The sequence below is a fragment of the Paramormyrops kingsleyae genome, chromosome 7 (genome assembly GCF_048594095.1).
Source record: "Paramormyrops kingsleyae isolate MSU_618 chromosome 7, PKINGS_0.4, whole genome shotgun sequence".
In the NCBI taxonomy this organism is placed as follows: Eukaryota; Metazoa; Chordata; class Actinopteri; order Osteoglossiformes; family Mormyridae; genus Paramormyrops; species Paramormyrops kingsleyae.
Genome location: NC_132803.1, coordinates 1431125 through 1457610, shown reverse-complemented (window position 1 = coordinate 1457610; position 26486 = coordinate 1431125). Strand labels below are relative to the sequence as shown.

Here is a 26486-nt window from a genome sequence, read left to right as displayed (position 1 = left end):
CCCGTGACCCGTGACCTACGGCCGAAGAACACGGCCCTTTGTGTTCACGGAAAAGCATCAGGATGAGTTACCCGCCCCCCCCCCCGCAGCCACGAGACACCAGCACCCCCTACAATCCAGGTCTGTGAAACATTCCACTGTGCCGATGTTAATTAAAGAGACCTGCTTTCTTTAAGTGTTAAGATGAGAGGAGGATTTTATGGGCATTTTATGTCTTTGTACTGACATTACCCTTCAAAAATAAGCTTATTCATTCGTGTTCTCCATAACGGAAATATCCCAGAAGTGATTACAGCGATGTCTTTCTTTACACAATAAGCCGCATTTTATATGATGATACATGAAAATGTTTATTAACGCCGATTCGGAAAGCAATCCCGAATGAGCGCTGAAGGCGGGGAATGTGCTTCTGCAGCTCCCGGGGGTGTCAATGGGCAGTTTTTCCTGAGGTAAACATAACGGAGGCCGAAAGGTGACTTTAAACAACCCCCCCATTGGGGCATGCTTCCATCAAGTTGTGGCACCAAAGTTCCTGAACAAACGGTTGAAGAAGGAAGGGCGTTGAAGCAGAATGTTATGTGTGAGGCGTCAGGGATGGAGCAATGCCCCCCCCCCCCCCGTGTCAGCGGGACCCTCCCTAATTACTGCTGACAGGCTTCTCATGGACATTAACGACCTCCTCAGCCCCCAGCTTGTTTGTTTGATTTTTTTAAGCAATTAAAAGATGTAATGGGGCTTTTTACTGTTCCCAGAATTCCAGGTCTCAGGATCCACTAAAGTGGAAAGGAAAGCGTTGCAGAAGGGCGTGCTAGGAGCGTGACCTCGACAGGTGGCCTCGAGAAATGCGGATACAGCCTCCATTACTGAACACAGACATGCGGAATCTGCACCCAGATACAGCCTCCATTACTGAACACAGACATGTGGAATCTGCACCCAGATACAGCCTCCATTACTGAACACAGACATGTGGAATCTGCCCCCGGATACAGCCTCCATTACTGAACACAGACATGCAGAATCTGTACCCGGATACAGCCTCCATTACTGAACACAGACATATAAACATCAAATCTGCTCCCAGATACAGCCTCCACTACTAAACATAGAAACATCAAATCTGCTCCCACATACAGCCTCCATTACTGAACATAGAAACATCAAATCTGCTCCCAGATACAGCCTCCATTACTGAACACAGAAACACCAAATCTGCTCCCAGATACAGCCTCCACTACTGAACATAGAAACATCAAATCTGCTCCCACATACAGCCTCCACTACTGAACATAGAAACATCAAATCTGCTCCCAGATACAGCCTCCATTACTGAACACAGAAACATCAAATCTGCTCCCAGATACAGCCTCCATTACTGAACATAGAAACATCAAATCTGCTCCCAGATACAGCCTCCATTACTGAACATAGAAACATCAAATCTGCTCCCAGATACAGCCTCCATTACTGAACATAGAAACATCAAATCTGCTCCCAGATACAGCCTCCATTACTGAACATAGAAACATCAAATCTGCTCCCAGATACAGCCTCCATTACTGAACATAGAAACATCAAATCTGCTCCCAGATACAGCCTCCACTACTGAATACTGACACACATAATCTGTTCCTGGATACAACCTCCATTACTGACCATGGACATGTGGTCTTACACAGGGGACCAGGTGGTTGTGTCAGGTTCAACAATGAGGCCCAACCTGGTTAATTTGCTGCTATTTGGTTAGTGCTCTAGCCTCCCACTGCCCCCACCCCCCTGCCACCTCCCCCTGCCAGTAGCCCATAACCTACAACCTGCATACAGGACCCACTCATATTTTAAGTTTCCTTTCAAATAGCTTTTACACAAAGCCAGAGGCTGAGATGCCCCAGGCTGGGATAGAGGGAGGGCATTGGGGACCATGCAGGTCAAGGGCCCAACAGCAGTGCCCCTTCAGTTCAGGCTGCAGCATTAAGGTTTCCAGCTGAACCCAGAGTATGCAAACTGAAAAACAGCAAGAATATTGCTTGAAGGTTAGCAGAAAACATCTCAGAGGGGACAGCTGTTGGACCTTTCGGTTGGATAAACATTAAATATATGATCTTCGTAATTCCCTGTAGGCTGAAACACTAGAGTACTCAACAAGAACAGTCTGTACACAGGACTGTGTCTGCTTGCCGTCCTGAGGCTCTCCATGACAAGGTCAGAGGTCACCGCACACAGTGAGGGTGACGGTTACACTAGGGTGACCAGATAATCCATGTCAGGGAGGACACTTTGAGCTACTTCGGGTTTTACAAACTACTTTCAAATTGAAAGGCTCCTGTGCTCGGCTAAATAGTTCAGCTCTTCTTGTGCTTTGACTGGTTTGTTTCCTTGACTGAAAGACTCATCCAGCTGTTTCACATTAGCATTAGTGACACATGCATGATTATAGGAGACTGACCAATCAGCACATAGCAAGAGCTCAGTGCTCAAGTGAAATCCAGGTCCTTTTAATTGAAATGGTAATTTACAATTCCTGTCCTAGCTCAGAGTGTCCTCCCTGACATGGATTATCTGGTCACCCTAGGTTACACTTGCCTGGTAGAGAAAGACACTCACAAAGTTGGGGAGCACAGCAGGTACCACAGGGAGTACAGTGGGGGGACAGCACAGACCGGAAAGCAGAGTGGGTACTGCAGATGACAGAGCGAGGAATGGCATGGGTTAGACGGGCTAAGCTGCGATGGGGAGCAGAGCGGGTCCTGCAGACAGCAGAGTGGTGAACACAGTACACAGGCTGATTAACCCCTAGGGGACCAGCAGTGGGTCCACTCAGCCACTCAGGTTTAGCTTTTGCTGATTTTCACTGGCAGCACAGTGTGTCAAACATCTGTGAGCCCTCCTAGTCTGCTGTGTGAAGAGGCCAACAATTCTTTGTGTTGGTCTGCAGGGGGCATCAGCGTGGCCCATCCAGCAAAGTCCCAATTCAGATGCACTGGAGCAACTGCTGCCTGAAAACACTGGTGTTGGATTTACATGCAAACTGGATTTAATGTCCCTCTGCAGCTACCGAAACTCCGCTTGGTGTGTAAATGTCAATGCAGCTGCATTTTATCACACAGATTTCGATTTTCAGCAGTTGAGCTTCCAAAAAATGAATGTAAATGTTATGAATGCAGATCTGGGAGCACAGTGCAAGTGAAGCACAATCAGACCGGGGTCTGTAATGCATTTATCCACGCTGAGATCAGCCAGGAAACATACACGGGGCTGCGCTGCTCTCGCTCCATCGCACACTGCTCTCCATCGCACACTGCTCTCCACCGCACACTGCTCTCCATCGCACACTGCTCTCCATCGCACACTGCTCTCACTCTACTGCACATTACTCTCTACCATAAGCTGCTCTCACTCTAATGCACACTGATCTCACTCTACTGCGTGCTACTCTCACTGTACCGCACACTGCTTGTACTCTACCACGCAATGGTCTCACTCTGTCACATACGGCTCATACTCTACAGCACACTGCTCTTACTCTACAGTAAGCTGCTCTCACTCTATTGCCCACTGCTCTTACTCCGCAACATGCTGCTCTCTTGCACACTGATTTCATGACACCTCATGCTTCTCGCACTGTATCATACACTGCTGTCACTCTGCCACACACTGCTTCCACTTTACTGCACACTGCTCATACTCATTCATGCTCCTCTCATTGTACCACACACTGTTCTCACTCTACCAGCCACTGCTCTTACCCTATGGCACAGTGCTTTCACTCTTTTACAAACTGATCTCAAGATACCTCCTGCTGCTCTCTTTGTACCACACACTGATTTCACTCTACCACATGCTGCTCTCACACTTCAGTACATTACTCTCATTCTACAGTAAGCTACACTTACTTTACTGCACACTGATCTCTCTACTGCACACTGCTCTTACTCTACCCCCACTGCTCTCATTAATGCTGCTCTTGTTCTACTGCATGCTACTCTCACTCTACCACACACTGTTACGCTAAAGTACACTGCTCTCTCTACTGCACATTGCTGTTAAGCTTCAGCACACTGCTCTCAGTCTACAACCCACTGATCTCACTCTACAACCCACTACTCTCACTCTGTCACACACTGCTTTCACTGTATCTCATGCTGCTTTCACTGTACCGCATACTGCTCTCACTCTACTTCACACTGCTGTCATACACACTGGTTATAAACTCCACTAATACTCTACCACATGCTTCAGTAGAGGATCTGTTATCGATGTGACCTCCATTAAGCAGCTTAAACCTTTAATCTGTGATTAGAGCAGATCCTGATTCTGGTTACTTGTTATGATCTCAGGCACTGATCCTGATTTCAGTGATCTTCTGCATTCTCTGAGGCCATCTTCAGCAGGTGTTGAAAATCACAGAAAATATAAAAATGGCCAACTGGCATGTAGTCAGTATGATTTCTGTCTGTCTCTGACAAGGACCACGGGCCGTCGCAGGGCACATGCCACCTGGAAGACAGCTCACACGAAGCTGGAATTCTGTCACACGGAGATCACATGGAGATCAGGTCACCCTGTTTAACTCTGGCATGGAGGTGCTCTTACAAAGACAGATCATGGAAACACACTCATGCAGGCAGAAAGCTGACAGACCCAGACAGGTGAGAGGAACGGGGGGGGAGGGGGGTCATGGGTATAGCTCCTCAGCTGCTGCAGCCTGGTCACCTGACTCTGTCTGGTGACGATTGAGGGGACAGAGCAGTGCACAAGGAGGACAGACACCTCTGTGGATGAAAAAGGTGGGGGGCTCTCCATCCTTGTGTGTGTGGGGGTGTAATTTGGACTGTGTAGGAATGTGACCCAAATCAGTGTAGATATCAGAGCCTGGAAGGGTTTGATCTTCAAACGAATGGGTAGGAGGAAGCGACAGCGGGAGATCCAGCCTGCCAAGCCAGCGTGAAATGAAGAGATAAGCGAATGGAGCGACAGGAAGCCAGAGGGTAACCCTTAAAAAACTGCCCTGAAAGATGAGTACCCCGCCGCCCCCCCCCCATCACCACTCCCCCCCGTGGTCCCTCCTCTGCGTGGCACCACTGCCCCCTGGACCTCACCAAACGTAGCGATCTGCTCTGAAATCAGCTCCAAGCAGGAAAGAAGACATCTGACAGAGGTCTCTAACAAACCGTAAGCCTAACTCTAACTAACCATAAGCCTAGCCCTAACTAACCATAAGCCTAGCCTTAACTGACACTCCAGCTGTCTGTCTAACGTACCACAGACACTGCTGACAAACCCCCCCGCAGACTGTGGCACACAGCCGCGTGCCAGGATCCACCCGGTGCTGCCTCTGAACACACCAAGATAAAGGTTTTCCGTGGGACGGAGCTGTTGAGGCATGTTTATCACAAATTTTCACGCCGTGGCCTGTCACAGACGGAGAGGCACGCACAGGGGGGTATTCACCTTTCCTGAACCCTCATTTATCTGCCCTGTGATGTTACTGATGTGAATCATCCATCTTCATCAGGCAGACAGACACAGAGATGCGTGGCACCATGAGAGGGCATCACTGCTGAAGGTGGAGAGTGCAGGATGATGATCAGCGCCGCAGAACACAGTCTGGCCCGCAGATGGCCCTCGTGTCTTATGCCCACCATGACCCCCTGCCCCGCTCCTCCCCAGCGTTGTTGGGGACAGCCAGAGCAGGGTACTGGGGACAGTCAGAGCAGGGTACTGGGGACAGCCAGAGCAGGGTACTGGGGACAGCCAGAGCAGGGTACTGGGGACAGCCAGAGCAGGGTACTGGGGACAGTCAGGGGAGTGTCAGAGACAGCTGGGGGGGGGGGGGATGTCACAGGCAGTCCAACGAAGTGAATACAGAGTCACGTGACTCTTTATCAGCCCATCCAGCTCTAACAGTCTGTGTAATCAAGCTGTACTGGAGGGTTAGGGTTAGGGTTAGGGCAACACAGTGCTAATCTCCCCACCCCCCATGGTCCCCGGGAATCTCTTTGGGGCCAGAAATGAAAAAATACAGATCAAATGGGGAAGCACTTTGTTCCTGATTGACAGTGGGGGGGGGGCAGCTTCACATGCAGCTTTTATGACATGATAATAAACCACGAAGCACTGAATTGTCAGGCTGTGATCAGCACTAAATCAAAAGCGAGTGACATACAGCTCCGGGGAACTTCCCTCCGCAGACTCATGAATTCCTGCCCTGTTTGGTCTATCAAACCTGTCTCCTTAGCCTCTCCCCTCTTTGGTCTCCTTAGCCTCTCCCCTCTTTGGTCTCCTTAGCCACTCCCCTCTTTGGTCTCCTTAGCCTCTCCCCTCTTTGGTCTCCTTAGCCACTCCCCTCTTTGGTCTCCTTAGCCTCGCCCCTCTTTGGTCTCCTTAGCCCCTCCCCTAATCCCTCCCCTCTTTGGTCTCCTTAGCCCCTCCCCAAATCCCTCCCCTCCTTGGTCTCCTTAGCCCCTCCCCTAATCCCTCCCCTCTTTGGTCTCCTTAGCCACTCCCCTCTTTGGTCTCCTTAGCCACTCCCCTCTTTGGTCTCCTTAGCCCCTCCCCTAATCCCTCCCCTCTTTGGTCTCCTTAGCCTCGCCCCTCTTTGGTCTCCTTAGCCCCTCCCCTAATCCCTCCCCTCTTTGGTCTCCTTAGCCCCTCCCCAAATCCCTCCCCTTCTTGGTCTCCTTAGCCCCTCCCCTAAACCCTCCCCTCTTTGGTCTCATTAGCCCCTCCCCTAATCCCTCCCCTCTTTGGTCTCCTTAGCCCCTCCCCTAATCCCTCCCCTCTTTGGTCTCCTTAGCCCCTCCCCAAATCCCTCCCCTCTTTGGTCTCCTTAGCCCCTCCCCTAATCCCTCCCCTCTTCCTGGCCCCTCCTTTGATTTCTACGTTTCACATTCTACCTGATCCCTCTCCTAACCCATGCCCTTTATCCCCTCCATTTTCAGCCTCCCTAGTCCCTCCCCCTCCTTAACCCTAACCCTCAATACACCTACTTGTCTTCTTTATTCCAGTACACTGAGGCTGAACCTCACAAACATGCCGAAGTGTCCATTTATAATCTGCATGGAAAGGCTCTGATAAGCAAAGACACTCTTTTGTGGGATTTAATTAGGCAGCTCTGTAGCAGCAGATCAGCACATTAGCATTTGAGTGAAGCTGATATATTCAAAACAGAAAAGCACCTCATCTGGTTACAACAAAGCCTCATTAAATCTACAGCGATGTCCTGCTGTATAACAGTAAAACAAAGAAGTCCCGGGGAGATGAATACTTCTGATAGGCAGGCACCATGTAAGAGACGTCACTGAGCCATGCAGCGCTATAAACACACTGGATAAACCATAGTCTCTGCTTCCTGTCTGAGTACTGAGGCGGAGCTGCAGGTGTCTCTCAGCTGGGGGGTGACCTCTGTCTGGCCCTGAGCCTGACCCTGACCGTGTTTGCCAGCACTCAACAGGAGCAGGGAGGGCACCCCACCAGCATAACCAATCAATACAAATAAAGTCAGTCATCTGACCCCTGGGAGGCCATGCCCACATCACCTCATGACAGCATAACATGTAGTGAAAAAAATCATGTTTCAGGTCCATACTCTCAGCTGTGGTCAGGAGCTCTGGGTATTGACCGAAAGAATGAGATAGTGTATACAAGCGGTGGAAATAAGCTTCCTCTACAGGGTGACTGGGTTCAGCTTTAGAGGTAGAGTGAGGAGCTCAGGTATCTGGAAAGGGCTCAAAGTAGAGCCGCTGCGTCTCCACATCAAAAGGATTCAGCTTACGTGATATGGGCATCTATCTAGGATGCCTCCTGGACGCCTCCCTGAGGAGGAGCTGTGGGTATGCCCAACTGGGAGGAGACCCTGGGCCAGACCCAGGACACACTGGAGAGATTATATCTCTCAGCTGACCTGGGAGTGCCTGGCTGTCCTCCCAGAGGAGCTGGAGGAGGTGACTGGGGAGAGGGAGGTCTGGGCATCTCTGCTTGGACTGCTGCCCCCACGATGCGGACAAGTGGTGGACAATAGATGGATGGATGGGTGGGTGGGTGGCATTTCTGCATTGTCATTATTCTAAATGTACATTTTCACCACATTATCCAATTTATTGGACTCTGTTAATCTTATATAGTGCCACATTGTAATTCTGTTGACAGACACAGAATACAATTATATTTAATCTGGACTGGTAAAGTTTAATGCTCGGCTAACATGGCATATGGGTAAATTCTGAAACCGAGAAGAGGACATCTGTTTTATTGTATGCAATTTAATATAATCATTATCCAGTCCCTGACAGTTCAGCATGAAGACTGAATTGGAGAAAAACAGACACTGAAATAGCAAAAGAACATTGTTAAAACTGGAGGGCTGTCACACAGATTACATACAAATAAACAGAATTTCATCATGTTTACTTCATCACACCTCACAGCTTAATCTGGTGCTTTTTAATAACCTGACTCCAGGACCAAAAAGCCAACATGAGTCTGTGAAATTTCATTTCACCGTGCAGAAACAGTATCCTCAAGAAACTCAGGAATTGTCACAAAGTTTTTGTTTCATGTCTTTCAAATATAAAATTTGACGGCATGTGTTCATTTGTTGAAAATAACAGTTTTCTCTGGATTATTCTTTCTGCAAATGTTTTTAAGATTCAAATAACTTTGATACATTTGGGGTGAAATGGGTTATACAGAGTTGCGCCATCTAGGGGCTGGATGGGGGTTAGCAGTATGCAGTGAGAGTGGGGCTATGCAGCCAGGCTTATGTGGTGTTTGCGGGGGCAGGTCACGCCATCGCCCAACCCCACACTCCTTACTGTATGCCCCAGATTGTTTATTTGTTTGTTTGTTTATTTATTTATTTAACAGGGACAATGGACTAGTTAGTAAATGGTTAGTAAATGTCCAGAGTAAGACAGAAAGTTGTTTCATCTGTAATAAATTTTACAAAATAATGTACAGCAGTGTCCAATCATAAACCTCATAAAATACAACACATAAAAGTGTGCCATACTTCTTATCTTATACAAACTAATGGTCACATGATTGATTTCAGTCATACTTTTAGTTGTAATTCAGACAATTCAATTAAAAAATTGAGCTTTGTCTGATACTGCTGGGGACAGAGTTCCAAATGTTTGTAGCTCTAATGGAAAACAACGATCAACCAGATTCAGAGCACCTGTATCGCACGGCAGTTACCTTAGGCCTGGCACTTGTTTGCCTGATGTTACCTAAGCACAGTAAAACAAATTCTTTCAAAGGATGGGGGGCTAGATTATGAATATTTTTGCACATTAAACACATTGTACAACTGACAAAAAAATCAAAAGGTTATACTTAGAATTAAAATGACAATGATGATACCTAATTGGCGTTTTATCCATGACTTTCAGGGTGTATTAATATAAATTGTATGTTGGCTTCAGGATGGTTTTCCCACCTGGGATCATGTGGTGATACAGCTTGACAAATTTGGAAAAATCATACAATCTATGTACAACTTGGCAGCATCTGTTGATAATCGATTCCTAAAAAATGTAAAATGTCTAAGGTTCAGTTTAGCTGTACTAATTACCTTTTCCGCTTGCTTTTCAAAGGTCAGGTGTAGATCAATAGCTATCCCAAGGTGTTTAATATCTGAGACGATCTGGAGGTTTTTACCCTTAGCAGAGATATCAGGATGACGCACCTCCATCTTGCTGATTAGGAAATCCATGCATGCGGTCTTGCTAATATTTAGAGTAAAGACAAGCCTGCAAAAGCCAGTCAGAGATACTAGGCATGGCTGCTGTTAATGTATGCCTAAGGGAATGCAGTAGGCAGGTCATTGACATATAAGCTAAAGAGCAGAGACCCAGGACAGACCCCTGTGGGACAGGTACGTCGCCTCCTCCTTGTTAAATATCACTCTATCCATGTCACAGTATTTTCAAAGAAGCTGAAATGTGATGTTAGAAAGGTTGCCTGTTTGAAACAAGCAAAAGTTATAATGTTTTGTCTTGGCCAAACAGTGGTTTGAGGATGGTATCAAAGATGAATGTCCCTCTAAACTGGAGCAATTACCTTGATTGGAGATGGTCTCAGCCAGCAGCCGCTGGGCAACGCTGGCCGCCAGATCAGGCCTCGGATTTTGTTGCACATTTTCAGCAATATGGGGGGCAGCCATTGGATAAATCAAGAGCTTTCGTTGAGGTTGCTAAGATCTTTCTCTCACTGTGTTGGTTTCACTTTGGCGCGCTCAGCCATTTTCTAAGGTGTTAGACCATGAAGGTAGCTGGCTTGATAAGTTGAAAGTAACAAATGGCTGCGATTCAGTCGTGTTCACTACTTCATTAATCCAGCAGCTATGTACCAAATGGGCTAGGAGAGCAGCCACGGAGCCAAAAAGTACCGTTTTCTACATAATATTGTTAAATGATGGCCAGTGTTTGGCTCTACCATTACAAATGAAGCCATGGAAATCTGAAACTGATTTTGTGAGTGTGAATAAAATAGAAGTTGTGAATTTGGCAAATGTGTCTGCAGCTCCTACCTCGCCGTCAGAAGACACGTCTGCCATCTTCCCCAAGTCCCATCCATGACATGGTAGGAGTGTAACGTTCCCTGATTCCCCTCATTTCAACTCTAGCTAACTAGTTAATTACAGGTGATTACTTTCAATGACTGAGTAAAGAAACGGGAGAAAATGCCCAGCCCATTAGAGGATAATGGAGCTAATAATTATCTTAAGGTTAACGAAGACGTCAGCAGAGAGTGTCAGACCTCCCCAGCTATCACAGGTCGTACCGTCTCGTCCCGTCACAGGGTATCGTGATGTGATCCACACACATCAGCATGGGACCTTGATGTGTGAAACACAGACAGGGACAGGAAACTGTAGTGAACTTGCAGGGTAGCAATGAGGGGCAGCCGGCGGACAGGACATGACATGACCGCAATCCTCTGTCAGTTCCCATCCACACTGCTACAGCGCCCACATGGGGTTCGAACCCGCCACTATGCTGTTGGTAGGTTTCTTTCATCTATAATGTTATTGATTGATAATCCTATGAAAAAGAAGGTTTACCTGGAGGTGAAAATGGGGCTTCGATTTCTTAGACACCTGCAGGACTGGATTTTAAACCCTGACTGATCTCAGAGCAGTTCAACTCTGCCCTGATTCAGAGGCCCCATCCCTTTTCAACCCCTCCCCTCCCCCCCACCTCACCCACAAGCAACTGCCAGCCCTTCTTTTGGGCTGCCAGCCCAGTTTTGAGTGATGTAACTATTATATAAATCAAACTAAACCTAATTAATAATTAAGTTTCATAAGAGTTCTCCAGACTTAAAGCACATCAAATAAAATCTTCGGCATTCAGAGTACTATGCAGGCTACCCCTCCAGTAGATGATGGTATGTTCCGCTTTGGCCTCATCCCCCTTCCTTTCCTTTCGACGTGGCATGGCCCATATGCTTCAGACTTCAACATGCAATCCGTGAGTTAGGTGACATTAAAATATTACTTTCAATCACGTAAACAGTTTATATGAATCAAAAATATACAAAATAGTTAATTATACCATTTCTCTGCATCTTCCATAGGACTGGGTGATATCTCAGAAAATTAATATGTGATATTTAATTTTATAAAATATCAGGATGGTCGATAATATTGAGTTGTGCCACCCCCGCGCACGCACACACACACACACACACACCCCCGCGCACGCACACACACACACACACACCAGTGTCTAATTCCATCAAGGCCAGGTGCGATCGGCACTTGCAGAATAAATGAGGGTTATCCTTTTATTGTCATTATATTCAATAAAACTTCAGTGTAAATTCTAATAAAAATCTAATAGATCATACAAACAAACTCGCCCATCTGAAAAATTGCGTGTTGCAACCCCTTAAAATGTTCATGCCAGTCGCTTAACATCCCATACAAAACTTTCTACATCCCCCCCGCCCAGACGCAGTGGACCTTGGCTTTGTGCTACTCATGGAGTTTGGCCCTCAGGGATAAATAGTTGGGGACCCCCACCTATGAGTACAAACAGCAAGCCAGATCAGTAACATTTTCATATACATTAAGACGCCGGTTAACCTCCCGGTCAAGGGACCCTCTTAAGGGGTGTCCTGAAACAGTGCACCTCCTACAGGACAGCTCCTGCCTCCTGTTTGACTTCCCATGAGCTTGTGGGATTAGCGGGTGCTTGGGGAATCACCGCAGGAGTTTCCCAAAATGATCCACTCCTCACTAGAGCTGAGGCTTACAGCTAGCTGCTGACTTCAGAATTACCAGCGGAAAGGAAACATGAAGAAAGGAAGAGGTGCAGAAAGCTCCCGTTTGAAGCGATCCCAAAATGAGACATGAAAGAGGCCCAGAGGAACAGAGAATGGACATCCTGAACCCTGAGTGGAAAACATCATCATTTATCAGGGAGAGATAGCAGAGCTGTGTGTGATGCACAGAGCCGAAGGCCATGTTTACCTGCGGCTCAGCAGACTTCCCAGGGTCACAAATCTTACTAACCAAAGCAGCAGTTGGGAGCCCCAGCTCAGTACTCCAGTTACAAGTTTAAAATGCTTAGTTCATGACTCAAACACTGGCTCAGGTGACTACCTGAATAGTTACTCTAATGAAGCGAGTGCAGATAGTGAAGACGGGCACTTCTGGCAGACTTCAACCCTGCATCAGAATAGATAGGCTGCAGACATGGGAAGCGACAGCCATAGCCACAGTGTCAGATATCAATGAAAGCCTCTTACCTCGCAGTCTCTGGAGCCCGAGATGGTGTAGGCACAGGGCCCCGACCCGTTGACCAGTACGTCCATGGTCTCGGAGCTTGGGCCAGGCTTGTAATCCACGTAGTACTCCTGCAGGGGCGAGGCGAGCGGTCGCTCTGTCTCTGGTGCCCTCCTGCGGTGCCGGCGAGCTGAGTGCTCTTGGAGCTGCCTCACACTGCCAGGGTAGCGCCTCCAGGACACGTAGATGACCAGTAGGATCATGGCCACCGACAGGAATAGGGCCACGCTGCCCGCGATGATCTTGTGGAAGGAGACATGCTCGAATTCCAGCTCTGGGAGCGAGGGGGCAGCTTGTGAGGGCGTGGGGCTGGGAGCAGCCCCACGCGCTGGCCCCTCCACCCCTCCGGGCAGTGAGGGAGGGGCCACACGGTCTGGTCGGATGGCCATGGTAGACATGACAGGAGTAGTGGTAGAAGGGGTGGGCGTGGCCTTGCAGATGCCACGCTTCTCCACCGTGTCCATCACCTTCTCCCCCTGGGCCTCCTTGGGGGCAGCACAGATCATGGTGGCCTCCTTGTTGCCCCGGAACCCCCTGAGCCAGGCCACCAAGGGGCAGACTACAGGTCCACAGTCCCACACGTTGCCCGCCAGACTGATTGTGGTCAATGAAATCCAAGCGTCCACCGTTTCCCGGGACACATTGCTCAACTTGTTGGAGTCCAGGCTGAGGGTATGCAGGTTGGGCAACCGTTGGTAAACATCGGCCTCCAGCACCTGCAGCTCGTTGCCGGAGAGATCCAGCTTCTGCAGCGACGTCCATGTCCAGGTAAGGCCCTGGCTCATGGAACGGATGCGATTCCATTGCAGGTAGAGTGCTCGCAAGTTTGAGAACCGAGGGAAGTTCGAGAAGTTGATCTTGGAGAACTGGTTGTGCTCCAGGTGCAGCTCGGTGAGCCTCAGCAGCCCATAGAAGGCGTTGCGGCCTATGCTCCTTAGCCGGTTGTAGCCCAGGTCCAGGAACTCAAGGTTGCGGCAGTCCTGAAAGAGGCGTACGGGGAGGGTCTTCAGTGAGTTGGAGCGCAGGTGCAGGCTAAGCAGCTTGCGTAGCCCCTGGAACTGGCCTGGCTGCAGCTCCTGCAGCTTGTTGTAGGACAGATCCAGGTTGCGCAGGTTGGGCACGGCCTGGAAGGTATTGTTTGGCAGATGTGTGATCTTGTTGGAGCTCAGGATGAGTTCCTTGAGGCGACGCACGCCCTGGAATGCGCGGCCGTCCACGGCGCTGATGTAGTTGTGGTCCAGGTAGAGCCAGATGAGCTGATTGAGGCCGCTGAAGTGGGCAGTGCGCAGGGCTGCCAGGCTGTTGTAGCGCAGCGACAGGCCCTGGCAGCCGCCAGACAGGCCACGGGGCGCATCGCGGAAGCCGCCCGACTCGCAGTACACAATCTTACCATCACAGCGGCAGCTTCGGGGGCACGGCCGCTCGGCCACGCCCACCGCCAGCCAGGCCTGCACCAGCAGGGGGGCCAAGAGCCAGCGGCCTCGCCCAGGGGGGCCTGTGAACACAAGGAGGATGCCATTTAGCTCCAGATCAGGTGCCACGAATCGCCCACACCCTTCCACTCCCTGCCTCCCCTTTACATCTGGATCCTCCCGAATTAGCAGCCTAAGTAATTCAGGAGATGCGGTTCATGTATACAAATCCAAAGATGTTGCAATTTTCCGCTTCACGCCGACACATTTGAGGCTTTAGTGTGACTCACCAGCCCAGCGAGGCTCCACAGAGAGAAACGCAGCTTACGGTATATGCACGCAAAAACTCCAACAACACTTCATTGTATTTCAGTGACACACCTGTATGATGCCACTTGCTTGTTGTTGAACAGAGCAGGTTTTTTTTTCAGATCTGGTGAACACATGTCATGGGCACCACTACATCATGACCAGGACTGTGACTCTGACCATGGTTCTAAATGTGACTCTGACCATGACATATTAAACTGTAACTGTTTTTGTCTCTCCAGCCTGATTTCTCTGGAAGATGGTAGCTGACAGCCTGTGTTGATACATGCCCTTTATCACCTTCATCTCTGATATGTGACCTTTGACTACTGGGACCTTTCCTCCATATCACGTGACATTTTGACCCCTACACCATTCCTCTTCCTATATGTCCTCTAGAATGGCTCCTTGCCCTCCTTGGCAATAATTAAAGCTGAAGCCCTTAATTATCACCTGATAATTGTTCTGAGGTGTAAGTGAAGCTGCATCCAGCACCCTGCTGGGGTCGGGATGTCTTAAGATGGACCTCAGAGCAGCAAGATTGTGTGTCATTGGGGTGTGGGAGGGTGCAGCTAAACCATGGTGATGATTCTCAGCAAGAGCTGGGACCTGACATCACTGCACACCAGCCCCCTGACTCATGCAGCACTGACTGATATTCAGGATATTTCGGGTTAAGCACACAGTGCCCAGTGGAGTTTTCACTGATCTTCCACTTTTAAACCACTGCACTACATGCTGGTCTGTGAAAACAGGGAGAAAGGCTAGGGTTAGGGTTAGGGTTAGGGTTAGGTGGACATGGGGGCTAGAAGGTGAAGATCACCATGCAGACTGAGAGTGACTGTTAGGAAATGCTGGCAAACCTTCTCAGCCTCATCTGTTGTTGTAAACGTGATGCAGAAATCACCCACATTCACTGACTGTGACTGACCATCCAGCCGCCCACCTGTGGGGCAGGAAAACCAAACAATAACATCCAGCTGACGGAAAGTGGCAAGTGGCGATTTCATCCATGACAGAGAAGCCTGCAGACCGTCACTTAATACCATCGCATTTTACAACTAGATCACATACCAAAATATGGGGAAATCGGAGGAGAGCCACCACACGGAGAGTACAGCCACTGCTGTGACAGTACAGCCACCACACTGAGAGTACAGCCACTGCTGTGACAGTACAGCCACCACACGGAGAGTACAGTCACCACACGAGGAGTACAGCCACCACACGGAGAGTACAACCGCTACTGTGAGAGTACAGCCACCACACGGAGAGTACAGTTACCACATGGAGAGTACAGCCACTGCTGTGACAGTACAGCCACCACACGGAGAGTACAGCCACTGCTGTGACAGTACAGCCACCACACGGAGAGTACAGCCACCACACGGAGAGTACAGCCACCACACGGAGAGTACAGCCACTATATGAAGAGTACAGCCACCACATGGAAAGTACAGCCACTGCTGTGACAGTACAGCCACCACACGGAGAGTACAGTCACCACACGGAGAGTACAGCCACCACATGGAAAGTACAGCCACCACATGGAGAGTACATCCACTACACGGAGAGTACAGCCACTGCTGTGACAGTACAGCCACCACACGGAGAGTGCAGCCACCACACAGAGAGTACAGCCACCACATGGAAAGTACAGCCACCACATGGAGAGTACAGCCACTGCTGTGACAGTACAGTCACCACACGGAGAGTACAGCCACCACATGGAAAGTACAGCCACCACATGGAGAGTACAGCCACCACACGGAGAGTACAGCCACCACACGGAGAGTACAGCCACCACATGGAAAGTACAGCCACCACATGGAGAGTACAGCCACCACACGGACAGTACAGTCACCACACGGAGAGTACATTCACTACATGGAGAGAATAGCCACTGCTGTGACAGTACAGCCACCACACGGAGAGTACAGCTGCTGCTGTGACAGTACAGCCACCACACGGAGAGTACAGTCACCACACGAAGAGTACAGCCACCACACGGAGAGTACAACCGCTACTGTGAGAGTACAGCCACCACACGGAGAGTACAGTTACCACACGGAGAGTACAGCCACTGCTGTGACAGTACAGCCACCACACAGAGAGTACAGCCACTGCTGTGACAGTACAGCCACCACACTGAGAGTACAGCCACTGCTGTGACAGTACAGCCACCACACGGAGAGTACAGTCACCACACGAAGAGTACAGCCACCACACGGAGAGTACAACCGCTACTGTGAGAGTACAGCCACCACACGGAGAGTACAGTTACCACACGGAGAGTACAGCCACTGCTGTGACAGTACAGCCACCACACGGAGAGTACAGCCACTGCTGTGACAGTACAGCCACCACACGGAGAGTACAGCCACCACACGGAGAGTACAGTTACCACACGGAGAGTACAGCCACTGCTGTGACAGTACAGCCACCACACGGAGAGTACAGCCACTATATGAAGAGTACAGCCACCACATGGAAAGTACAGCCACTGCTGTGACAGTACAGCCACCACACGGAGAGTACAGTCACCACACGGAGAGTACAGCCACCACATGGAAAGTACAGCCACCACATGGAGAGTACATCCACTACACGGAGAGTACAGCCACTGCTGTGACAGTACAGCCACCACACGGAGAGTGCAGCCACCACACAGAGAGTACAGCCACCACATGGAAAGTACAGCCACCACATGGAGAGTACAGCCACTGCTGTGACAGTACAGTCACCACACGGAGAGTACAGCCACCACATGGAAAGTACAGCCACCACATGGAGAGTACAGCCACCACACGGAGAGTACAGCCACCACACGGAGAGTACAGTCACCACACGGAGAGTACATCCACTACATGGAGAGAATAGCCACTGCTGTGACAGTACAGCCACCACACGGAGAGTACAGCTGCTGCTGTGACAGTACAGCCACCACACGGAGAGTACAGCCACCACACAGAGAGTACAGCCACCACACGGAGAGTACAGCCACTACATGGAGAGTGCAGCCGCTGCTGTGACAGTACAGCCACCACACGGAGAGTACAGCCACCACACGGAGAGTACAGCCACCACACGGAGAGTGCAGCCACTGCTGTGACAGTACAGCCACCACACGGAGAGTGCAGCCACTGCTGTGACAGTACAGCCACCACACGGAGAGTACAGCCACCACACGGAGAGTACAGCCACTGCTGTGACAGTACAGCCACCACACGGAGAGTACAGCCACTGCTGTGACAGTACAGCCACCATACGGAGAGTACAGCCACCACACGGAGAGTACAGCCACCACACGGAGAGTACAGCCACTGCTGTGACAGTACAGCCACCACACGGAGAGTGCAGCCACTGCTGTGACAGTACAGCCACCACATGGGGGAAAACTTTACTTCTCATAATTTGCTTCTTATGAGACAAAACTGTGATTCTCATGTTAGCCCCAGTTTGGTTTCTGTTTCGTCTGATATGTTTCTCCTAAAATTCAATAGGAGAAATACAGTAGACGTAGGTGAGCCAGAGGACAGGAGTAATATTGACAAATAGAAAATCTTGCCAAACTTGACTCGGTCTCATTAATGAGCAATAATGGAGCCAAAAGATCCACAGCACTAGAGTGGGGGGCAGAGACTCAAACCCTGGTCTCTAGAGGGGTAAGGCAACAGTGCCAACCATGGCACCAGACTGCAGAGCTTGGGTCTTCATCCATGACAGGGCATGATACACAGGGTCAAAGCACTTCAGCAAAAATGGCCAAATATGGCAATGAATTTGAGGATAAAGAGAAAACAAACTGCTGTGTTTGCAGCAGTAAATATAGCAGTTGAAGCAGTATTGAAGGAGCTGAATCAGTAATTGAAAATTTTAAAGCAGTAAAGAAAGAGCGTTTATTTTTGCTGCAGAAGCCAGACCTTTGACATTGGACTTGGTGAGCAGCACAGCACAAACCTCACACAAACAGAACAGAGCTGCCAACGTTGGTCAGCTGGCTGTCCTGAGATATTCAGACAAGTCTGCACACGCATTTACATGTATGTAAGAGTTTTATTGCCTTGGAAAGAGCCTGCAGGGTTGCAAACTGCCCCAACGTTGATGGAGCTAATTTTAGGTTTACAGTGGAATGATATTGATTTCCATAAGATTTCTGGTGTGAGTGTGAGAGTCAGAAAGTGTGTCAGGCCAGATGCGTGAGAGTTGGCAAAACTGATTTCATTATTTTCTGATCGTATGGGTGCCAACTTCATGTGGCTATCTGAAGCTGACTGGGATGAGAATAGTTTGAGCTCATAACCAGTGCGCTCTAATTTCTCCACCATAGATCAAAATGAAATGTAAAAGTTGAGACAATTTGAGATCTATTTTAGAGCACAATGAGATCTTTTTTAAAACTTAAAGGGAGGCTGAAATGAGATTTTGTGTCTTTTTGCTGTTGAGAAAAAAGAGATAGGAGAAATAAGCAGTGGTGGACACAGTTAACTGAACTGTTAGCTTTGATAAATGCTAATCCGCTAACTGCAAAGTTTAATTCAACAACGCTAAACTGATAAAGCACTAAAATTTAGCAGAAGCTAAACATAACTGATAACTGTCAGCTTTCATTATATGAATTTAGCTTCGGTTTGGTTTTGGGCTCAGAAAGCCTTAAAAACATAGCTAGAACGTTGAAATTCTATCTTTAGCAATTTAGTTCCGCAGCCTGGAGTGAGTACCTAGGAATTCTTAGGACTCTGTAGAATTTCCTGAATAAATTTTCTTTCAGTGATATTCCATTTGCGAGATAGAAGTGTTTTTGTCAGATGAGTCAACTGGCTCATACTGATTATTTTGCCCACAGTGAAACCGCTTGAGGACTACAAATATGGCACCATTTATTGGTCTGTCAGCCAGAACCCGGAAAATAATCAGCTAACAAAGTTACCTTCGCTAATTAGCAGTTAGTGGATTGGCGGTACCATGCTTACCACTGGAAATAAGTAATACTCTCATGTTGGTTTTGCACAGATCCTATAGTTACCTAGAAGAATTAAACAAAACAGTTTTGAGATCTCATTTCTGATTTTATTTTCCCCTGGACTACAGACAGTACCGCTTTAAGAGTAAAGCTGCCCCACAGAGGGTACTACCATTGCACAGAGTACAACCGCTACAAAAAAGTACAGCCACTGCACAAGGAGTACAGCTATCACACAGAGGGAACAGCCGTCACATGGAGAGTACAGCTGCCCCACAGAGGGTACTACCGCTGCCCAAAGAATACAGTTTCTGCACGAAGAGCTGCTAAAAACAGTCGTTCTTTGGAAAGTACAGCCACTGCACAGACTACAGCTGCTACACAGAGAGTACGCTGCCTCTGACAGTGTATTGCAGCGGCACAGAAAGTTCAGCTGTCCCAAGGACAGTACTGCTTCTGCAAAGAGATTGCAGCTGCCGCTCAGAGAGTACAGCCACCATACAAAGAGTACAGCTGCTCGAGGAAGAGTACTGCCACTGTTCAGAGTGTACATCCACCACATGGAAAGTACAGCTCCCCCACACAGATTACGACCATTGTTCAGAGAGTACAGCCACCACTTGGAGAGTACACCTGCTGTAAAGAGAGTACAGCCAATGCACAGAGATTACAGCCAACATTGAGAGTGCATCTGCGACTTTGAGAGTATAGGCGCTGCTCTGGGAGTACAGCCACCACACAGAGAGTACAGCCGCCACATGGAGAGTATAGATGCTGCTCTGGGAGTACAGCCACCACACAGAGAGTACAGCCGCCACATGGAGAGTACAACAACCCCTCAGAAAGTACAGCCACTGCACAGAGAGAACAGCTGCTGTTCTGAGAGTATACCCACCACATGGAGAGCACAACAACCACTCAGAAAGTACAGCCACTGCACAGAGAGAACAGCTGCTGTTCTGAGAGTACAGCCAATGCACAGAGATTACAGCTGCCACTTTGAGAGTATAGATGCTGCTCTGGGAGTACAGCCACCACACAGAGAGTATAGCCACCACATGGAGAGTACAACAACCCCTCAGAAAGAAGAGCTGCTGCACAGAGAGTACAGCTGCTGTTCTGAGAGTATACCCACCACATGGAGAGCACAACAACCACTCAGAAAGTACAGCCACTGCACAGAGAGTACAGCTGCTGTTCTGAGAGTACAGCCACCACATGGATAATACAGCCACTGCTGTGACAGTACAGCCACCACACAGAGAGTACAGCTGCTCCACAGAGGGTATTGCCACCGCTTTGATAGTACAGCCACCACACGGAGAAGACAGTTCTCACTCTGAGAGTACAACATCTCACGGAAAGTACAGCTGCTGCAGAGAGATTACAGCTGTTGCTAAGTGTTCTGCAGACTCACAGGGGGGACAACTGTTGCTCTGATAGTACAGCCACTGCACAGTACAACTGCCCCAGGGAGAGTACTGCCACCACATGGAAAGTACAGCTACTGCATGGACAGTAGAGCTGCTGATCTGAATGTACAGCCACTGTAGGGAGGATACAGTCGTCACACAGAGAGTACATCCGCTGCTCTGAGGCCACTCGGAGGGTCGACCAAGAGTCTAAACACTTACGCTTAGTCACCATGTAAAAGCACACACCTCCTCCACAAAGGGAGGAAGTGACAGGCCGTGATGTGGGTGTGGCACCGGTCACAGACGCTCTGTGCTCAATAGCATGTTCACCCGTTTAATGCATGTACATCACAATATACCCTGAGAGAAGCACAACCAAGGAATAACAGGCCGAGGAGCAGGAAGAAGGATTTATGAGACAACCTAGATAAAAGCCTGAGAGGGTGTGAAAAGATGAATGTGAAAGCAGAAATACCCAGTACCTGTATGTCTTTATGGGGAGTAGAGTGACAGAGAGCACAGCGAGCACAGAGCATGCTGGGAATTACGACAAAGAGACCTGAGTTTGCTCAGAGGGAGGTGGTTCGTACTGGACCTACGTATACTGAACACCTGCACTGTCCAAATGTGCAAGATAGGAGAGACATGGAGAATGGGGGGCTTTAGAGGGATGGACGAGCTGTCCGAGGATGTAGAACCATGGGAACTTACTGAGAGGGTCACAGCCAAATGAGAGAGCCATCAGTGTCCATAAAGGAATGGACAGGCTGACAGCTTCACTGGCCACCGATACTGATAGGACTGCAGTGGAAGACGCCTGGCTCACACTCTGCACTCAGGAGGATCTCAGCCTCTGTGGCTTCAGGTTGTCTTTACTGTGTCACTGGGTGTACAGCTGGAGGTGCTGTCCCAGCTATGCCTGGCCTGTGATTACAGTGCACAGTGCCACCCGCTGGAAGTCCCCCAGCTGGTCTCGCGGTGGCCCTGGACCTGTGCTATATCACCATAATGAGTGAATCTGCCTGAAGCTGTTACTGGAATCACAGCACTTTCAGTTAGAGCACTCCTGCACAATGTCATGGTGAAATGCTGTGTTCCTGGGCCCACGTGCCCAATTGCTTGTGCGAGCAGCTGAAACAACTTCCTGCTGTACGAGGATCCCGCATTATGCAAAGCCGAGGACCTGATCCCATTACACTGTTCCCTCCCGCCCCCTGGCGTCTGCCCTGAAATCCTCCACTGATTCGGAGTATTTCTCACTAAATATTTGGTGTTTAAAAGCCTTCCTCAGCTTAGCACCCATAATCCCCTGGGGGCCTCGCCTGAGTCTTCCCGCTGCCTCGTCCTTCTGGAAACAATGAAAGTGCAGCAGCTGGTGCTGGAGGGCTTGTAAAGAGTGCCCCTGGTGGACTGAAGGCAAACTGCGCTCCCGAGGAATTGGTTGAGGAAAATGTTCTGAGTGCAAGGATGGGGGAGATGGCGGATAGGTCCCATGCCTGGATGCTGTGGTCAGAGTCGTCCCCTGGTCTTAACCAGAAGCAAAGCTCTCACCAGCGAAAAGCTCAGATTCTCAAGTCAAGGTCTCAAGTCAGACCTTCTTTCTGCTGCTGTGAATAATACACTGAGCGGCCCTTCCCTGGTCAAGCTCGAGTCACACTGTACCCAGACAGGCCTACATACTGGTGCGCTCGAAGTTCTACCCTCCCACTCACAGACACACGGTCCTGGCACCTGGCTGAACAGGTGAGATCAGCCTGACTGCCCCGAGGGCTCAGAAGGACAGAGGGCATACCCAAAAGCCTTTGCGTGGTGCCTCACAGGTAGAACACAGCATAAAGTGTGGCGTGTGTGTGCGCGTTCACGTCTCTGTGAAAAAGTTCTGCTGTGTTGAGGTGTCCACACTTGGGTGCATTCAGAAAGGTTACTGTGCCATTTAGGACAGGTGGGTATACTGTTATACTCTATAATATGCACTTCTCTGACTAATACGCATTTCTGGCAGTTTTTAAGTGGGTATGCAGTAAATCCATTTTTTAAAGATATGTCGTCTACCCACAACTACACCTCTGGTTTAGTAACGGGGTAGGGGGGATCTCCCCCTGCAGCCAGAGCCCACGCTGGTCTCAGATGACACATCAGCCCGCCTCCCTTCCCGTCCGCAGCCGGTTAATTAATGAACAGACAGCAGCCGTTTTGCTGAATAATTAACGCTGATCGGGAAACAGCATCAAACGGTATAAACAAGCGAGTGGTTACGGGGCAGCCCGTCATCTGCGGACCCTCCGTCATCCTGTCGGAGGCAGGGGGCAGCCTGCCCCTCCCGTCAAGGCGTCTCCGCTGCTGCAGTCTCCCGTCCCGACAGCGGGCAGAACACCGGAGCTACGCAGACGCAGGCGTGCACGCGGAAAATCGCTCCAGCCTCGGTTTTATTTAGGAAACAGGCGTCCTCATTAAGGGGGATTCTAAACGGCTCCTGCTCTTACTGTCTCTCCCGCAGACCTGAGGTGGGAGGGAGAGAGGGAGGGTCACATTCCCACAATGCTCCTGGCCGGCAGCTCCATCTCCCATGCAGGGCAGCCCTTTAGGGGACTAACAATGACTAACCGATATTTAACAGGGCAAAAAAAGCCAGTGAGCTTTGTACTTAAATCAAAAGCCCAGGGCTCCTCGTCTGTATGAGGGCGCAGGCTGGACAAACTGACCAAAAGTACTGGACTAGATAGAATCTCCGACGGACTTTAATTAAAGACGAAACGCGACATTTATGTATTTTTTCCCTTGAAAGTTTAATTGAAATTTCAACCTTATTCTTTAAGTTAAACACTTATTCCTTGTGCATTTAAATATTAAGTTTTATTGAAGGAGTGTTGGTACTGTAGTTTATTAAACTAATAAAGTAAATGACTCATCTTCGAAGAAAGATATCTAGGCTAGGCTATATAAAATATGTATTCGGATTTACAAGGGAAAGGAAACGACAAATGTATACACCAATAACACTCACTGAATGCATAACTTTGAAAATATTATTTTCTGGGGATGAGAATCATGTATTACTGAAATCAAAAGTGTGAAATAAACGGAAGACTAAAACGCTCTTGCATGGTTGCTGTTACCATTAGGTAGGCCTAGTCTATTGCAGCGTCCGTGAAGTTTCGAAAGCTATGCGTATTTATTTTTAGGTCTTTAAAATTTATGATGAGTCTTCATTTTGTAAATCCTATTCAAAGCGTATATTGATGCAGAATTTCAGAATAAGACTTACACAGACAAATTGTAAAATTTTGTAATCGTGTATCCGTTTGTTGCCTGTATTTCCGACTCAAATTGGCACTGCGTGACAATGTTTATTGCATTTATTTAACGTTATACATGAAACACAGAAGGAACATAATAAAGTAGATCTACCGAACGTTTTCTAATAGCCTACTCTTATATTTGGGGAAATAATCTAAGGCTTCAGCGTAAAAAGATTCCGAACTGAAAGAACCGAACTAACTCTTGCTGAAGTGATTGTGCCTCGCCCTCGAAGCGATTTAAACGGTCCCCAGCGTCTTTATAATGAAATACATGCGTTTCATTGCGCGGGTTTCTGTGGAGGTGCTATGGGTTTTGTTTATAGTTTTAGCGCCCTGATCGAAGTCTACCGCCGCCCAGCAGTTACAGTTAGTGTTAGAAGAGGCAGGATTCTGTTTTAAAATACGATTAACGAGGCAGTTGAGAGTGTGTGAGACAGTATGAGAAAGACTATATAGGCGTTTTATCGTATTCGTGTGTGTGAGAGAGGGAGAGAGAGAGAGTAGCCTATTATGTTTATATTACATTGTTGGGACCAAATGTCCCCCACAATGTAATAAAAACCTGTTATTTTGACGTTATGTGGACCATTTTTCAGGTCCCCACAAATATCTGTGAATTCAGTCAAAAATCAAAAAATGCCAAAAGTCACGTGTTTTATTTGGTTACTTATGGTTGACTGGTGAGTCCCCACAAATATATAATTACAAACCTGTGTGTGTGTGTGTGTGTATTGGGGGGGAGGTTAAAAACTTGGAGCATAATATGATTAGTTTTGGTTGGAGACCCTATATGATATGATTTCATGGGGCCCAAAATCTCTAGCAGAATCCCTGTGTGTGTGTGTGTGTGTGTGTGAGAGAGAGAGAGAGAGAGATAGAGTGTGAGAGAGAGAGCGCGCACATGAACAAACACGAATTACTGCAATGTAGCTGAGATCGACGCTGCAGCATTGCATGTGTGTGTGTGTGTGTGTGTGTACGTGCACGCGCGCGGGCGCGTGTCTGTGCGTCTATACTTTGCACAGCGTGGATGTGATGGAAACACGCTTTTCTCTCAGAAGGACATATACACAGATGACCGAAACTGCAATGTTCGTTTGTTTATGAAGTATGACAGTAATGCCAAATCAAACAGGCAGGCAAGAAGCAATTAAAGAGAGAATAATAATAACAACAAGAAAACATAAAAAAAATACAAAAAAAATACACACGAACGTAGAAATGATAAACGGCGAAATCTTGATGGAAAGAACAAGCGCTTTTAACGAGTTGCGTGTGTCGGTGACAGTGTACACATCCTCCGGCGACATCACATCATTCACTGGGTAATGTGACACAGCCCGGGGCAGAGAGCAGCGGGGATGCGGGGTAGCAAAGCTACCGACTGGGGGGACAGCGGACACACACACACACACACACACACACACACACACACACACACACACACTCATTCTCACTCAGTCCCACAGCAATGCATGGTTCTCCAGCAACAAAAAGAAAGCAGAGGATGCACTGCCGGTTGCGGAGAGACGCGCGGACAATCGCAAGTTGCACAAACAAACCGTTTCTCCGTCTTTACGTAAAGCAGAGGCGGCCGAGCCTGAGATAACGATGCAGTGCCAGGCGTGATGAACATAAACCCTGATTAGCATGCAGGTCCCGGATCGCTGCCCCGCTTCTGCCCGTTAGGCTAGAGCCGAGCAACAACAGGTTCGCTTGATAAGTGCCGTGAAAAATCCCCGAAAGCGAGAGGGGCACAGCCGAGAGGGGATGCCGCGCATGCCGAGACCCGGCTCATTGTCGCGCATCGCACTACTGCACCGTAACAAGTTGCCCCTGCGGACTTTTAAGTAATATATAACGTGTGTTATATAACATGCTTACATTGGCGCCCGGATAAGCCCAGTACGTGTTAACAGGACATCCACAGAGCAGCACAGCACTGATACACTGACACAGACGTACCCATGTGTGCGTGTCGCTCAGCTCCCCTCCGGTGCGCGCCCCCGGGGCCCCGGATGGCACGCGCTCGAGCCCGTGCAGCCGGACCCATATCGGGGGGGCGGGGGTGTGGGGCAGGGGGGTAAGGGGGTGGGGGACAGGTCAGGTCCAGGTGTCCGTCAGCCCCGCACGCCGGCTCCGCGACATGCCTCGCCCGGCATCCCGTGCAAGCGGAGCGTCTCACTTCAGTGCCGGGAGCAGGAACTAAGGCGACGAGCGGCGGATAATCCCCAAAGCGCGCATCGGTACACCAAATCCCAAATGCGATTCACTGTAAAGTTTATAGAAGCCGCG

At 49.0% G+C, this 26486-nt stretch overlaps 1 protein-coding gene across 2 annotated transcripts in view; it reads right to left on the bottom strand.

Annotated features, from left to right (window-relative positions):
- Positions 1 to 26236, bottom strand: part of LOC111836950 (leucine-rich repeat transmembrane neuronal protein 4-like) — a 59193-nt gene extending 32957 nt beyond the window's left edge. For both annotated transcript variants that reach the window (XR_002836532.2, XM_023798655.2), the window contains exons 1-2: positions 26157 to 26236; positions 12757 to 14288 (exon numbers count right to left, since the gene is read on the bottom strand). Coding sequence is in view for 1 of the 2 variants with exons in the window: in XM_023798655.2 (XP_023654423.2) it covers positions 12757 to 14288; positions 26157 to 26160 (1536 nt within the window). In the remaining variant the exon portion in view is untranslated. The remainder of the gene's footprint in view (positions 1 to 12756; positions 14289 to 26156) is intronic.
- Between the last annotated feature and the right edge of the window lie 250 nt (positions 26237 to 26486).